The sequence below is a fragment of the Alexandromys fortis genome, unplaced genomic scaffold (genome assembly GCF_014885135.2).
Source record: "Alexandromys fortis isolate MF-2015 unplaced genomic scaffold, M_Fortis_MF-2015_v1.1 scaffold_53, whole genome shotgun sequence".
Taxonomy (NCBI): domain Eukaryota; kingdom Metazoa; phylum Chordata; class Mammalia; order Rodentia; family Cricetidae; genus Alexandromys; species Alexandromys fortis.
This window is the reverse complement of record NW_026067939.1, coordinates 3439632-3454881: the sequence shown is the minus strand read 5'-3', so window position 1 is coordinate 3454881 and position 15250 is coordinate 3439632. Positions and strand designations below refer to the sequence as shown.

Below are 15250 nucleotides of genomic sequence, written 5' to 3'. Positions count from 1 at the left end.
AAAAACACACTGTCTCATCATAGGTTGGAAATTAATAACTAGCCCCAAATGGCCTCCAACCCACTACCTTCTACCTTATTGTCTCCAATTCGGGGAATACAGGCAACACACCACATCTGGTCTTCTGGTTAAAGTGTTTCTTCCTAATGCAACCTCCCTTGAGATAGTAGAAAGTGTCTATGTAACTATGTTATGGCACAAGGGTGCAGAAAGTGTCCCTGTCACTATGTTATAGCACAAGAACCAGCTCCTGTAAATTGTTCTCTGACATCTGTACATGTGCCATACATACACATGAAATAAGTACAATAAAGAAAATTTTTAAATGAAATAGCAAGGCTCATATGCTGTCTTAATAAGTGTAAAATTAGTCCAAGGGTTATAGCCTTCACTCATGTGCCCTTAGTTTGGGTATGGCAGTGCAGGCCTTTAATCCAGCACTCAGGAGGTACAAGGGGTGGATTTCCAACAGTTCAACCCAGCCTGGTTCACATAATGAGCTTCCAGGTGAGCTAGGGCTATACACTATAAACCTGTCTCACAAAAAATAACTAACCCTTATAAGCTATACTTTAATAAATTACTCTAAAGTCGTGTCTGGAATTAAAATGAGACTTACTTGTCATTCAGTAGCATTTCATACATGGAACAGCATTTGCATATTATCCTCTCTAGCAGGCATCAAGATAACAAGAGTGACTCCCCCAACCCCATTCAGAATACTGCCAGCCCGGGGAAGCTCGTCTATCCATGTCAAGAAACCTGAACTCATTCGAAAAATGGTGTTTCCTAAGAGTCCCTTCTCTCGTCAGCTGGGAGAGTCTATTGTGTACTCTTTGGCCTTTTATCCCTAAACTTTGTCCCTTAAGTCAGTCTTTTTCCTACTCCTGGAAAGAGTCCTATCCTTATTCTAAAGAGAATCCTTGGCAGTTAAAGTAGACTTGCAGCTGCATGTAAAAAAACAGACTATATAAACTTCACATTGACAGGTATTAAAACAGATACATTCATCCTAACAATCAAGGGATGAAAACTAAAATAAGTAAAGCAATGCATTTTAGAGGTTTTCTAAATGTTCATCAAAGAAAAACACAATAGTTATCATGATATGGAAACAAAACAATAAAATAATAGGCCCCAAAAAATGGTCTCCAGGTTTGGCCAGCATAACCTCAATCCTTGAATTATCTCTAACACAAACATAGCATACAGATCTTCAGCACTGTTCAACTATAAACAGTTTTCTATAAGCAAAACTGTAACAGAAAGGATATAACCATTTTCAAATTCTTAGTGTCTGATGGACTAATTGCCTGGGACATTTTCTGAAGCTTGAGAAGTTATGAAATACTGTAATTATGGATCCAAATGAAGCAAGTAAAAGTTATCTGTTTGTTGTGAATTATAATTTGTGCTTCCTCCTTCCAACTCAGTGTTCTATCGTTTCGTTCTCAGAGTAACATAATAACATGCTGCCATTCCTGACAACAGGGCCGTCGTTAACAGGAAGTTCCTGCCTCTGCTGCTGGAGAAAGCATTAACAAGAGGAATATATAGAACAAATGCAGACCCACTTAAAAATACATTATAAACAAACTTCTTAAATGCAGTGTTTGGACTCTTAAAATTATAGTTACTGAGTATAAAAATCATGACAACTTTTAAAAATTAAATTAGGCTTCAAACCTTTGTCAGCATTCCTGAGCATACTTAACTACAAAAAGCATCTAACAGCCTCCTGCTGCCCACTGAGGCTCCAAAGCTTGGCCTCCTTTTTCTTTTTTTAAATTCACCACACATCCACTGCCCTTTTTTGTTTTTGCTTATATAAGGAAAAGAAACAAGCTTTAGACAAAGGTAAGAGTGACAATATAAAGCGTTAACACTTTCAGGATATTTCGCATGTAAAAATGCCTTCCCAGGTGCCTGCTGCAGAGCATCAAGATCTGAGTGTGGCTCCCAGCACCCACATGGCAGCCAGGGAGAGCCGGCTCCTGGAAGCTGCCCTCTGACCTCCACGTGCACACCTGCCATGACAAGTGCAAGCACACATACGCACGATAAGTAAACAAAATGTTATTGTTAAAGTTAATGCCTTTACCCAAAACAATGAGTGATTAGTAAGTTTTAGCCAAAACTGGCAGAAAATAATTTGGAGATAAAACAGTGAACCTTTGCAACCACTAGCTAGACAAATCAGCTGGCCATTTCCTAAGTCCATCAGATCATTCCTCTTTATTAAGTCAACTTTAGAGCTAAATTCGTATAACAGCTATAAAAGGAACCCACAGCTTCATTATACTTAACACAAAAAGCCTGAGCGCTTGTACCTTAAATTGGAAGAAAACAAAGACGTCCATTCTCATTGCCCTTATTCAATACAATGCTGGAAGGACTAGCAGACCAGTAAGGGAGAAGGACAAAATAAAAGGCACACATACTAGAGGGAAGAAACGAAACTGTGTTTGTGATCAATTCTGTCTAAGGTTTTTATTGCTGTGGAAAGATACCATGACCATGGCAAGTCTTATAAAGGAAAACATTTCATTGGAGCTGGCTTATAGTTCAGAGGTTTAGTCCATCATCATCATGGCAGAAGCATGGTAGCATGCAGGCAGATGTGGTGCTGGAGAAGGAGCTGAGAGCTCTATATTTTGCAGGCAACAGGCAGCAGGGAGACACTGTGTCATTGGGCAGTCATGGCTTGAACATATAGGAGACTTCAAAGCCCGCCTCCACAGTGACACATTTACTCCAACAAGGTCAAACCTCCTAACAGTACCAGGTGCTAAGGGCCGATCATTCAAGTGCATTAAGGGACCATTCCTATCCAAATTACCACAACCTATAAATGGAAATCTTAACAACCTGACCTTCAACAGAATTAAACACTTTTGCTTTAAAAAAATAAACTGTGAAAATAATTAAAAGCACAAGCTATACATCAGGAGAAAATATACATACACATGACCACATACATGGTCAGTAGTTAAATTATAGAATTCTGAACTCAATGGGCAGTGGTAGCTCATGCCTTTAACTGAGGCCAGCCTCTACAAAGCTAGTTCCAGGACAGGCAGGGCTACCCAAGGAAACCCTGTCTCAAAAAAAAAAAAAAAAAAAAAAAAAAAAAACTAAGAGAAAGAAAAAAAATTCTGAAAACTCAACAGTTTACAAAGAACAATTAGAAGATGAGCAAAGAACATGAAGAAACATTTGACCTAAAAGAACTCACAGATACCGGTAATTTCTTTTTCTGTTGCCATGATAAAATACTCTAAGAAAAGCACTCACAGGAGAAGAGTTTCCTCTGGCTCACAGTTCAAAGGTGCAATGCATCAAGGCAGGCACACTAACGAGGCAGAGGCCTGAAGCTGCTGGTTCGCACCAGGAAGCACAGTGTTGAGCACAGCCTGCTGGGTAGCTCTCCTTCTCTAGACAGTCCAGGATTCTAGCAAGGGGATGGTACCACCCACAGCGGGCAGGTCTTCCCGCCTCAACTGTAATCGAGATAATGCCTTTCGAGCATCCTCAGAAGTCCACCTCCCATGTAATTCTACATTCTACTAAACTGACAACTAATGCTAACCAAATACCAAATAAGCACATGACGTTCTAAATTACTAAATAAAAAACAAATTAAAACCCCAGTGGGATTACTACACCTGCTGACTTCTCCAGTGCTGCTAAAGCTGTGGGAAAGGAGAGCACTCGATAAGTGGGTACTGCAGGTAAGAGTAGGAAATAGCATACACCCCCTGAAAAACAACTTATCATCTCTTAACAACAAGCTACCATACAATGTTGGATTTATATTACAAAAACAAAACCATGTGTTCATGTAAATGCCTTGTATGTGTTAGCCAAAAACTGGGAACACTACACACACAGTTCAACAGGTGAGCGACCAAATGAACTGGTGCATTCACAGCATAGATTATTATCCAGTAATAAAACTGCAGAAATTTGTTGGGTAATGGTGATGCACACTTTTAATCCCAGCACTAGGGAGCAAGTGACTGCCTCACCAGCCTGAGCAAGGTCCAAGACAGCTAGGACTATAAAGAGAAACCCTGTCTCAAAAACAAACAAACAAAACAAAATAAACAAATTAAAAATGAAAAATGAAAAACTCTTGATACAACTACCTGAAATAAATTCTGAAATAATGCCTAAAAAATAATAATATCCAAAATGTTGTAAAGTATGTGATTTCTATTTATATAGCATTCTTGAAATAACAAAATTGTTGATGGTCAAATCAACAGTTATCAGGAATCATAGCATGGAAGGAGGAAAGTTAAGGTGAATATAGTTTTTAAAATGCAATGTGAGGAATCACAGCTCTAATTTTGATTGCATCAACTGTTAATCTCCTGGTTATAATATCATACTTTAGTCTGCCAAATGTTACCCCATGAAATGGCTCCATAATACTTCTTAAAATTGCATATAATTTTAAAATAATAAAAATTAAAAAAATCTAATTAAATCAAATTAAAACACTAGCTCAATATAAAGACATTTTGTCATTGGAGCACCGGACTGAAATCTCAAGGTCCAAATCAGGAGCAGAAGGAGAGAGAGCACAAGCAAGGAACTCAGGACCAAGAGGGGTGCACCCACACACTGAGACAATGGGGATGTGCTATTGGGAACTCACCAAGGCCAGCTGGCCTGGGTCTGAAAAAGCCTGGATTAAAACCCGTTTCAGTGAACATAGCGGACAATGAGGACTACTGAGACCTCAAGAACAATGGCAATGGGTTTTTGATCCTACTGCACGTATTGGCTTTGTGGGAGCCTAGGCAGTTTGGATCCTTACCTTACTAGACCTGGATGGAGGTGGGTGGTCCTTGGACTTCCCACAGGGCAGGGAACCCTGATTGCTCTTTGGGCTGACGAAGAAGGGGGACTTGATTGGGGGTGGGGGAGGGGGAGGGAAAGGGGAGGCGGAGGTAGGGAAGAGACAGAAATCTTTAATAAATTTTAAAAAAGGAAAAAAATAAAAAAGACATTTTGTTGAGCAATAAATAAATAAATATATTGGACTCATGCTGTAAAAATTACACATGCCACATTATAACTACCTGCTGGGTACCAGGTCAATTTAAGAGACAAGCCCCGCCCACCTCCAACCCTCCCCTTCCATAGAGGCAAATGGATCTCCCACCTCCTCCAGCCTCTTTTTGTCTCTCTTCTGAAGAGGTAACTACTATCTCTCCCTCTCTCTACCCTCCCTCTCTCTACCCTCCCTCTCTCTGTCTTTCTCTCTTCATCCCCTTTCTCCCCTTTCCTCCTTCACTTTCCACAGGGGACTCACTGAGGCCTCCGGTCACCCACCGCCTTGTGGGACCGGCCTTCTCTCCCCTCCCCCGCTTATATCTTTGAAAAAGAATAACACTACCTATACATGACGGCAAAGCCTTTTTCCTCCAATACTTCTCTATTAGAAAACTCTATAACCTCCTTTAGCCAGTCAGCTAAAGAATTTTTTTTTACCACAAATAGAAAAATGAAGATTTTTTTCAAGATAGAATGTTTTTAAAATAGTTTTACTAATGAATCACTTTGGATTACAGCATTAAGTAAATAGTGTTCCCATAAATTATACAGCTTTCGTCATAAGGTGTCAAAACTACAAGAGCTTTAAAACACCACACACACAAACACACACTACTTTTCAATATACTACATCTAACATTTCTAAGACCACTTTCTTTTATTCTCTGCTCTAACTCAGTACAAAATCTGAACCTAGCTGCAGTGGCCCAAAATGACCTGAAAATTAAGTTTATTTTCTTTGGCAATGACAACCTGTGCTTGGAAATATAAAACTGTTATTCTGAATAAGTTTCAAAGTTCCAAAGTACTAAAATTGCTTTGCTGAAACAGGACAAGATGAGCTGTCAGTGCTGGGGAAAGGACTGTTACCCTGAAAGAACAGCCTGCTCTCCAGCCCTCGCCAGCTCTGCACCCTGCACCAGCCACTTCTGCTTTGCCAGATAAACAATCCTCATCTCTTTGCTTTATGTCTTGTGATAATAAAGACCTCCTGAAGGAGGTCTAAAACCTTGTAACATCTTCATTTTTGCCACCATTTTAAAAACAAGGGATTAGGTTTTCTCTTTGTGAATTAATTTTACTCTGTTGCTTTTGACTTACTTATATCCCCTAGCAAAATAAAAAGGGGGGGGGAGAATTTATTTTTTTCTAACAAGAGGACACAGTAAGTCTATAAAATGAGCCGACACTCACAAGAGGAAGAGATATACATTATTACTTTACTGATCCCTAAGTGCCGTTTTCAATTTAAACTGTAAGAGTAAAAAATAATGCAGAAATGAGCCGGGCAGTGGTGGCACACACCTTTAACCCCAGCACTCGGGAGGCAGAGGCAGGCGGATCTCTGTGAGTTTGAGGCCAGTCTGGTCTACAAGAGCTAGTTCCAGGACAGGCTCCAAAGCTACAGAGAAACCCTGTCTTGAAAAAACCAAAAAAAAAAAAGAAAAAAGAAAAAAAAAGAAAGAAAGAATACTGCAGTCTACTAAAGGACAGTGGATGAAGCTTCTAGCAACACTACTGACTACCTGAGGTCAGAGACAGGTAGGAATTACCTCAGCCCAGGGGAAGAAGAGATTCAGGGATGGTGTGCAATGTATGCAGAGAAAAGACTTAGAGTCCAGAAAAAGACACATGTGACATACATGCCCCATGAGCCTCTCGCACACTTTCTGTCACTTACGGAAATGGAAGTCTGAGAAGTGCTCTGTGTGCGGCCAGAAACTATGATAAAAAGGAACCTGGAAATGAAAGTCAAAGATTATCTTATTCCTCCTTCCTTAGGAACCCCTGGGAGGAGACCAACAAAAGCAGGCAACAGACTCCAACTCCGGCTTATCAGCATCCTCATTCTTCTCCATCCTTTCCTCTGAGAGCCATCTCTCTCACCTCCTTTTCATTCCCTCCAAGTGTCCTTTCCCCAGTACTGCTCACTTTGCTATTAATGGCACAGCGGAGCACAGCCATGTTCTCATCCTAAGGCACTGAACGTCCATTATCACATCACAGCAGAAGTACAGAGAGAAAGAAGAAAGGCTCTCTTGCCTCTCCTCTCTGGTTTCTGCACTAGCCCTCCTTGCCTATACACAGAAAAAGAAAATAAAGAAAACACAGCAGGGGCTTCTTTAGGAAGAAGAACCAGCCTATAAAGTAATACAAAAAGTTAAGAGACAAGAAAGAGTGGGGAGGGGGCTTTGAAAGACATCTCTGTCACTGCACTCTGACTCATCCACCTTAAGTCTTTTCTCCTCTAAAGAAAAAGAAAGGAAAAGTGAAGCACATTTTCTAGGCCATTATGAAAAAGTCCCCTTTTCTCCATCATAAGAATGAATTGATTCTGATTTGAATTATTACTATTGTCATTACAAACTATATATGATAATTATCCTTAACTGAAGTGCTTATGAACACAAGTGGCTCAAATTATGCATATTCTCAGACTGTGGATTGTATGCACATATAAAATGAGATTTCTGAACTAAGACCCAAGTCTACATACAAGCTCCACTCATGCCTTACCTGTGTTAAATACCTAGCCTAAATATGATACATCTCAGTAAGTGCATGCATGAAACAGAAATTCATAATGTAAAATTTACATTTGTAAGATAATATAAGCACTTGACAATTTCCAGCTCTTGAAGCATTTTGCATTTCAGACCAGGGATGCCTAATATGCATATTTCTATATTTAACATGATTCTGTATACATACAAACTGGCAATATAGAATACTGCCTGATCATTACGTAACTAAATAAATATGGACAATGCAGATAACATTTAAGGGGAAAGTTTTGGAAAAGAAAAGCTTACTTTTGAAGACTTTTGGGGATGTCCACATACATTTATAGTCAAACCACCAGAAAAGCACATGACATTAATGGGTATAAAAGTATTATTTACATAAGTATATCTAACTTAGATCCTGAAAAAAGCACAAAGCTATACTTTACCTTCCGAACACTGGGCAGGACAAGGTTATAACTAGTATACTTGTCCTTGGCTTAGACAGCTGAGCCTCTCCTGCTGTCCCCCTTCTCTACACTGACATGATAGTACCTGCCATACTTTAACTACCTCAAACATGGCAAGAGCACCCCACCACTCTAAGTCTGTAGAAACACTCAGCTTTCAGGAACCAACTCTAGGTCCACATCTTCTGCACAAGACTCCACCTTGATGATCTCCAGCATCCAGGGATTCTAGTCGTCAACTCTCCACTCTCACAAGGACAACCTGCAGGAATCCGCTGTCTCTCTTTCCATCATGGGTCCCAGGGATCCAACAGAGATCATCAAGCTTGGCAGTAGGTGCCTACTTCTCTGGCCTCCTGGGCACTGTCTTACATGGGACTTAGATTATAACATTGTCTTGTAGATTTTCTTTCTACTGTATTCCTTTCTACTGTTTCTTCATTCTTTCTGACAAGAGATTAGGGTCTGAAATATGAGCTTTTGCTTTTAGGTTGTTTTGTTTTACAGTTTCTTTTCATCTCTCACTCAAGCTATTTCATGCAAGGAACACAGTTCAAGTGAGAAGATATTGCATTTGTTCAAACCCATGGAAGCACCATTCCTGAAGTAGCAGCATAACTGAGCATCATATGTGCTTAGCACCTAACAGTTAACTTCACAGGTAAAGAGAATCACAGGCAGTGACTGAAAGGATCTCTTCTGGTAACTGCACTTCCTTTAAAGCTTCCATAAATAGGGAAGGTGGGCAGCAAGAAGAGCAGCAGGTCCAATCGATGCTGTGATTAATGTTAACAGGCCATCCACAGCAGCATGAACACTGGCAAAAGCCAATCTGCATCTGAGCATGGTTTTCAATGAGAGTGACAAATTACTAGTTAATGAAGAGCTGACTGTAAGCTGGGGGTATTGCAGACATGCTTGAGGTCCTACATTCGATTCTGAGTAGGATAAGGGTGGGAGAGTTGTTGCTAGATTTGCTAAAAGAAGCTGTCTGTATCAATAGGCACAGCTAAGGCGTAAGGTTGTAACCCACAATTCATGTCAATAGTTTTTGAAGAGGTGTTTTTTAACTATTATATTAACAATGTATGTATTTAAAACTAATTACAGAAGAAATGCCTTTGCCTGAGAACAGATGTAAAGTAATAGGGATAAGGGTTGGATAAAAACCAAGAATTACTTGTTAACTAGACTACATGAATTTTAAACAGGAAATCAAAGCTGGTAAGCTAGGTCAGCAAATACAGATACCCATTGCCAAGCTTGACAACCCAAGTTTGATTATCAGGACCCAATGATTGAAGAGACCCAACTCCCAAAAGTCAGCCTCTGACCTCCACGTGCTATGCTTTATACACACACTTTTTAAAATGTGAAATTGAGACAAACAGGGAAATTTACCTCTCCTTGGGGTGTTATACAGGCATTGAGTATTACTATTAAAGTACAATCAGGATCACTACCAGTATAAATGGTAAGTTATTTAAAAACTCATGTTTCCTTATAAATAAGCAGAGATGTTGGGGTGTGGCCATTTGATTCTCTAGATGCAGCTGCTGGGCTTTCCCATGCTGCCCTGGCTGCCTTGAGTTAAAAGGGCTGTTGGCTAAATAGCCAGCTGGACTTTTCTATGCCAGCATCTGCCATTCCGAACACTTCGGAGAGGTCCTGAACAAATGACACAATCATCACAGATGCCTGCTCTGGCTCCTGAAGATGCAGGCACAGCCAAAATTGTTGTAAACCATTTGTATCAGAGTTTCTGCTATCGTGGGCTCTAGATGACTCTGCTACTATTTTTACGTAGGCCAGAGAGGGGGAGTGCTTTCCATGGGGGCCTAGCAAAGTGACTGTTACAGACAGGCACAAAGGGGACATTGTCTTGTCTGCATGGGAGGCTGGCTGTGGTTCCAGCAAACACCTTTTCTCTGGCTATATAAATTGGCTGTGTGCTCACTTGGGGAGTTGGACAGGAGACACCCTTCTGTGTTTCCTCCCTCGTTTTGCAGCACTGGGCACAAGAAGCGGCTTCTTCCCAGTGGTGTCTCCTCGCCCACATTTGGTAGCACAGGCTGAGCTGGGAACAAGAGCAGCGTCAATGGATCGGCTGCGGCGGTCATGGCTGAGCAGCCAGAAGCAGCAGGGCAGCCATCTGCTGAACAGCTGACGCTCTGCAGAGCTGACGCACAGCTAGGGGTCAACAGTCCAAGCTGGAAAAGCAGCAGAGTGGCAGCTCAAGAGGTGGAGCCACTGAGCTGTGCATGTGACCACAACAGCAGCAAGAGATGGGCAGCGGCAACTGCCTCCCACGTGGACCGTGGCAACTAAGACAGCGGCCATAACAACAAGAAGCTACTGAACATCTAAGCCAGGGCAAGAACGAGAGGAACGGTGGGAGCACAGAGAGGACAGGAAGCTGGAGCTGAAGAATCAGAGAACTGCAGGCCCTGGTTACTAGAAGAGGTTCAGAATTGTCTTTAGGGCCAGGTGTCTTCAATAGTTCCCAGACCTTAGGTCTTAGGAATCCCAGCTTCCTAGGCCCACACAAGAAGGAAATACCTGTAAAGGGTTCTGCTACTCCAGCTTGTACAGGAACTCTCACACTTCCGAAGCCACGGCTGCTGCCACTCAAGGCCTCCTGAGAGGAGGATACTGCCCAGAGCCACCTGCTTTTGTTCCCGCTGCCCTGTTACCAGCACCCAAAACTGCCAAGGGATAAATCCTGAAAAAGTTTTCCCTTGCCTACCCACAATTTCCATCTGCAAAGGACAAAACCAATCGGTAACTGATCGAAATAGTATCTAAACACCAGTGTGGTGGTGCTCACCTTTAACCCCAGCACTTAGGAGGCAAAGGAAGGCAGATCTCTGTGAATTCCAGGCCTGTGTGGTCTATGTAGTGAGTTCCAAACCAGCTAAGGCTACACAATTAAATTTTGTCTAAGACAAAACAAAGCAGCAGCTGGTATACAGTGAACCGTGAGAATTAATTTAGGTGAAAATGCATTATGTAAAAATATCACAAAAAGTTACAAACATGACCATTTCTGGGATTTGAAATCTTCACTAGGACTCTAAAACTAGCAGTTAAAATACCACAGTGGAATTACATATCTGTCTTACATAGTCTTTGCAGGGAATGTCTACAGTGTGGTTATTCCTTCTCCCATCACGAATTAATCATCAATTCTGTCGTTTTCCAAATTCACTCCCCTATACTTTAGAATGATCTAACAGCTAAAACACTCCTAATGTTAGATGCTTATGATGCAAAGTCATACCTTTTGGATTTCTTCCGGTAACGCGTGCATGGGAATGTGACGATCCATGATTCCCCCGACGTACTGCAGGAAAACACGCTACAAACAGGGATGGCAACGGTCAGAATCCAACAATGGCAGGAAAACTCAAGTGATTTAAAAGATTCTTAATATCTGGAGATGAGCCGGCAATACGTAGTTTAACAGATGCTTGTTTCATGGCTCCATGGCAGAAGGTACAAGTTAAGTTTCCACAGTTAGTCCTTAAGCCACACAGGAAACTACAGAAATTACTAACACGTCTTTTCTATTTTTCAGAAAGTTATAAAGTCATAACAAAAAATAATAGTGGTTTATTCATTATTTGTTTTACAACAGAGTAACTGTAAGATTTTAAACAGACCTATTTCAGTATTCTAAAATAACATTTTATCTGAAAGCTATAGAAAGAAATGTACCATCAAGTCTTCTTTAAGTTATAAAACACAAAAAATGCAGTTACTAAGCTAGGATATATAGCCACCAAACAGAAAAGCCATCAAAGCATCAAAGACCACATGTAGCTGAGATGGATAAATATGCAAATTTATCTAGATTTTAACAGATTTTCATCTTCTAACTCATTATAAAATTCTTTTTATTACTTTCATGAAAACACAGGCAACAGAGGCATTTTCTTCTTTCAAATTTTTTCCCAAACTGGACAAAGAATACCCCATCCAGTTTTATGAGTGGAAGATAAATCTATCCGTGGAAAGAGTAAAGGGGCCAGGGAGATGGCATAATGAGTAAAGTTCTTGCCACACAAGTGTGATCCCAGTACCCACAAATGCAGGGCTGGAAGAGTCTACCTGAAATCCCAGCCTTGGGAGGCAGAGACAAGCTGGGTAGCTAGACTCACTGAACGGACCAGTTCAGAATTCAGGTGGGAGACCCCCATAAGGTGGAGGGTGAACACACCTGGTCCACACACACATAAACGTGCATGCACACCAAACATAAACACACACACATAAGAGCAGAGAGAGGCCAAGGCCAGGATGGTGGTGTGGAGTGGTGCAGCAGACTCAAGGGACAGAGAGACTCCATGGCAGGATGAAGGTCAAAAGCCTATGACTGATAAACGGGGGTAGTGTCAGAATCAGGAAAGGATACTGAGCTATCCTTTAGGTGGGGATGGGAAGTTAGAAAAGGCTCCCTAAGGTTCTTTGCCTTAGGTCAGGGCAGGAGAGTGAAGTCAAAAATAATACTGGTATTAGCCGGGCGGTGGTGGTGCTCCCTTTAATTCCAGCACTTGGGAGGCAGAGGTAGGCAGATCTCTGTGAGTTTGAGGCCAGCCTGGTCTACAAGAGCTAGTTCCAGGACAGGCTCCAAAGCTACAGAGAAACCCTGTCTTAAATAAAAATAATAATAATAATAATAATAATAATAATAATAATAATAATAATAATAATAATAATAATAATAATAATAATAATAATAATAATAAGTGTTTTTATTGCAAATTACTCAACCATTGGTGGAAGAGAGATTCCTCAACTCTGTATTGGCCCAAATAGCCCTCATTTCGATAAGCTGCTGTTTAAGACCAACAACTAATGAGCTGTCTTCCCACAGACAACATAAACACAAGACAATGTGTATGTTTGGTCATGTTAGCTGAGGTCAACCACGGGAGTAAATTATGTCAGCATGGGTCCAAGTGACCAAGTACATAATCTGATGTTTGCCATTCTGTCACAGTCACATGGCATGAAACCAGAAGGCTCATTATCCTCAGTCATCTTTAGTTAATGCAAATGATCATATCTTCAGGTCCACTAGGAATATTTTCCCCCAAAATTACCAACTAAATCTCCTTTAACAGTACCATTTACAAAAGTATTAGCTAGCATGGATCTAAATACAGTATAAATTCAAGTACCAGAGGAATATATTTTATCTAGTGTCTTCACTGTGACTCTACACCAACCTATTACTATACCACTAGACGTGGTAGGCTGCAGCCTATGAAAAAAAATTAAAAATAGCACCCTGGTAAACTAGGGGGCCCTCCAAAACATTAGTGGTGGTGGGAAAAGCTGAATGAGTATTTAACTTGACTTTGAAACACCTCGCAGAAAATATCCCTAAAATAGTTTAGGGATCCCATTCTTTTCATACAGCCAATATACATTCATTGCATTCGTCCAAAGAGCATTGGTAATTTGTTCTCATACAAAGAGGTCTTTAACACTGTTTGCTATATAGTAGTATGTTATCGTAAAATCCTTGTAAACTGGAGTTCCTAGTTGCTTTTCTGCTAAGCAGCACATGCAGCCGGTTGCAACTAGGAGGTAGACACCGAAATTCCCAAGATGATGACAGAGACACTATTTTCTTTAATGTTCATTTTTGTTATGCCTATATCTTAAGGAAATGGCTTCTAAACCTTTAAGAAAAGCCCATCGGGTCTTTATAAGTATTTGAATACCCAAAAAAGAACAGAGGAAGAATTCAAAGATAATTCGGGTGTTTTTTGTGTGTGTGTGGTTTTTTTTTTTTGGGGGGGGGTGAGGGTTGCTTTTTGGCAAGAGAAAACTTGGAGTTTTTAATTTGCCCATCTGTTATTTTGCCTGTTTTACCAAACAAGTTCCTTTGGTCTTTCCCATTTCACATGTGTAAACTGCCCCTTGGCAAAAGCAAGGTGGTACGTGGCTGCACCTACGTGGGTGTTTGCCAATCTTCCCTGCGACACGCAGGTCACGAGAAAGACGTGTGTTTTTAAAAGTAGGAACGTCCCTGGTGGTTCATTTCCGATTCTTACACCAATGTCACGCCCGGTCATTAAACTCGGGTTCTGCTTCCAGGCCCTTCCTCAAGTACCATTCCGGGGACGTGAATCACAGGAGGGCAGGTCAGGGGCAGGAGAGCGGGAGGTCACGTCCCGAGTCTGGAAATTAACCGCCTGGCCAGACCGCACTTGCCCCAGGCCTGGCCCAGAGGCCCGCCACCCCCACCCTCACCTCCTCCCCCACCTTCACCACCCCGCTACCCACGCCGCCCCCGCCGTCCCCCGCCGCCCCCGCGGTCCCGTGCCCTAGCCTCCGCGCCGGAACTGCGTCCTGGCAGGCCTTGTTCTCCTCAAGCTGAGGAAGGCGTGACCCTCACCTAGCCCGGGACTCCTCAGGGTGTGGAAACGGCTTCCCCGGTCTCCCGGGCGACCGCGCTGCACGTCGGTCTGACGTCAGGGCGCGGTGACGTCACTGCCCACGCCGCCGCCGACGGGGAAGCGGGTCATTACGTCACTAGCCGCCGAGACGCAAGCGAGGCGGAAGCTGGCGCGGGTGGCGGGGGTCGGCGGAGAGGGCGGATTGACGCGACCGTCGTGTGACGGGCTGGAATGGGGCTGTGGAGCTCGCGGGGACGGCAGGCGGCCGAGGCTGATGAAGAGGCGGGCGGTGAAGGAAGTGTGTGGGGGGGGTCATGTGTACAGCAGGGTCAGTCATTGCTCCCAAAAGGAAGGGAAAGATGATTATAGTTGGCATCATAGGCAGGGGAGCACGTTCTCAACCCCTGCTGGGAAAAGCGTACATAGAATTTCATTCTGGTCCAAAAGTAATCAAGATGAACTATATAGAGACGCGCTACTCCACACACAGTTATGGAAGGCCTCTGGTTTTTACACCCTGCTTTACTTCCTTTTATTCAATCTACGTTCTTTCGTAATGTGAATATGATGACCTACTAAGCGACAAGCAAGCCCAAGGAGGTGACGCTTGGTGACTAACCCAGGCCTTTAGTATGCTAGGTGCCTGTTTCCTCCCCCTTTTCAGGAATTTCTCAGGTTCAAAGTGCTGATCTTGTAGGAACTATAGAAATCCCGGTTTTCTAGCAGGAAGGACAGATTACTACCCAAGAATAGTTTGCATGGATATAAAGAAAATGGCACTGAAAGGAGAAACCTAACCAGG

The 15250-nt window shown here is 42.2% G+C and overlaps 1 protein-coding gene across 4 annotated transcripts in view; it reads right to left on the bottom strand.

The window, feature by feature from the left end:
* Lekr1 (leucine, glutamate and lysine rich 1) overlaps positions 1-14549 on the bottom strand; it is a 118647-nt gene extending 104098 nt beyond the window's left edge. For all 4 annotated transcript variants that reach the window (XM_050147479.1, XM_050147482.1, XM_050147480.1 and 1 more), the window contains exons 1-2: positions 14448-14549; positions 11319-11396 (exon numbers count right to left, since the gene is read on the bottom strand). In XM_050147479.1, the coding sequence (XP_050003436.1) occupies positions 11319-11366 (48 nt within the window). In that variant the 5' untranslated portion in view covers positions 11367-11396; positions 14448-14549. The remainder of the gene's footprint in view (positions 1-11318; positions 11397-14447) is intronic.
* Between the last annotated feature and the right edge of the window lie 701 nt (positions 14550-15250).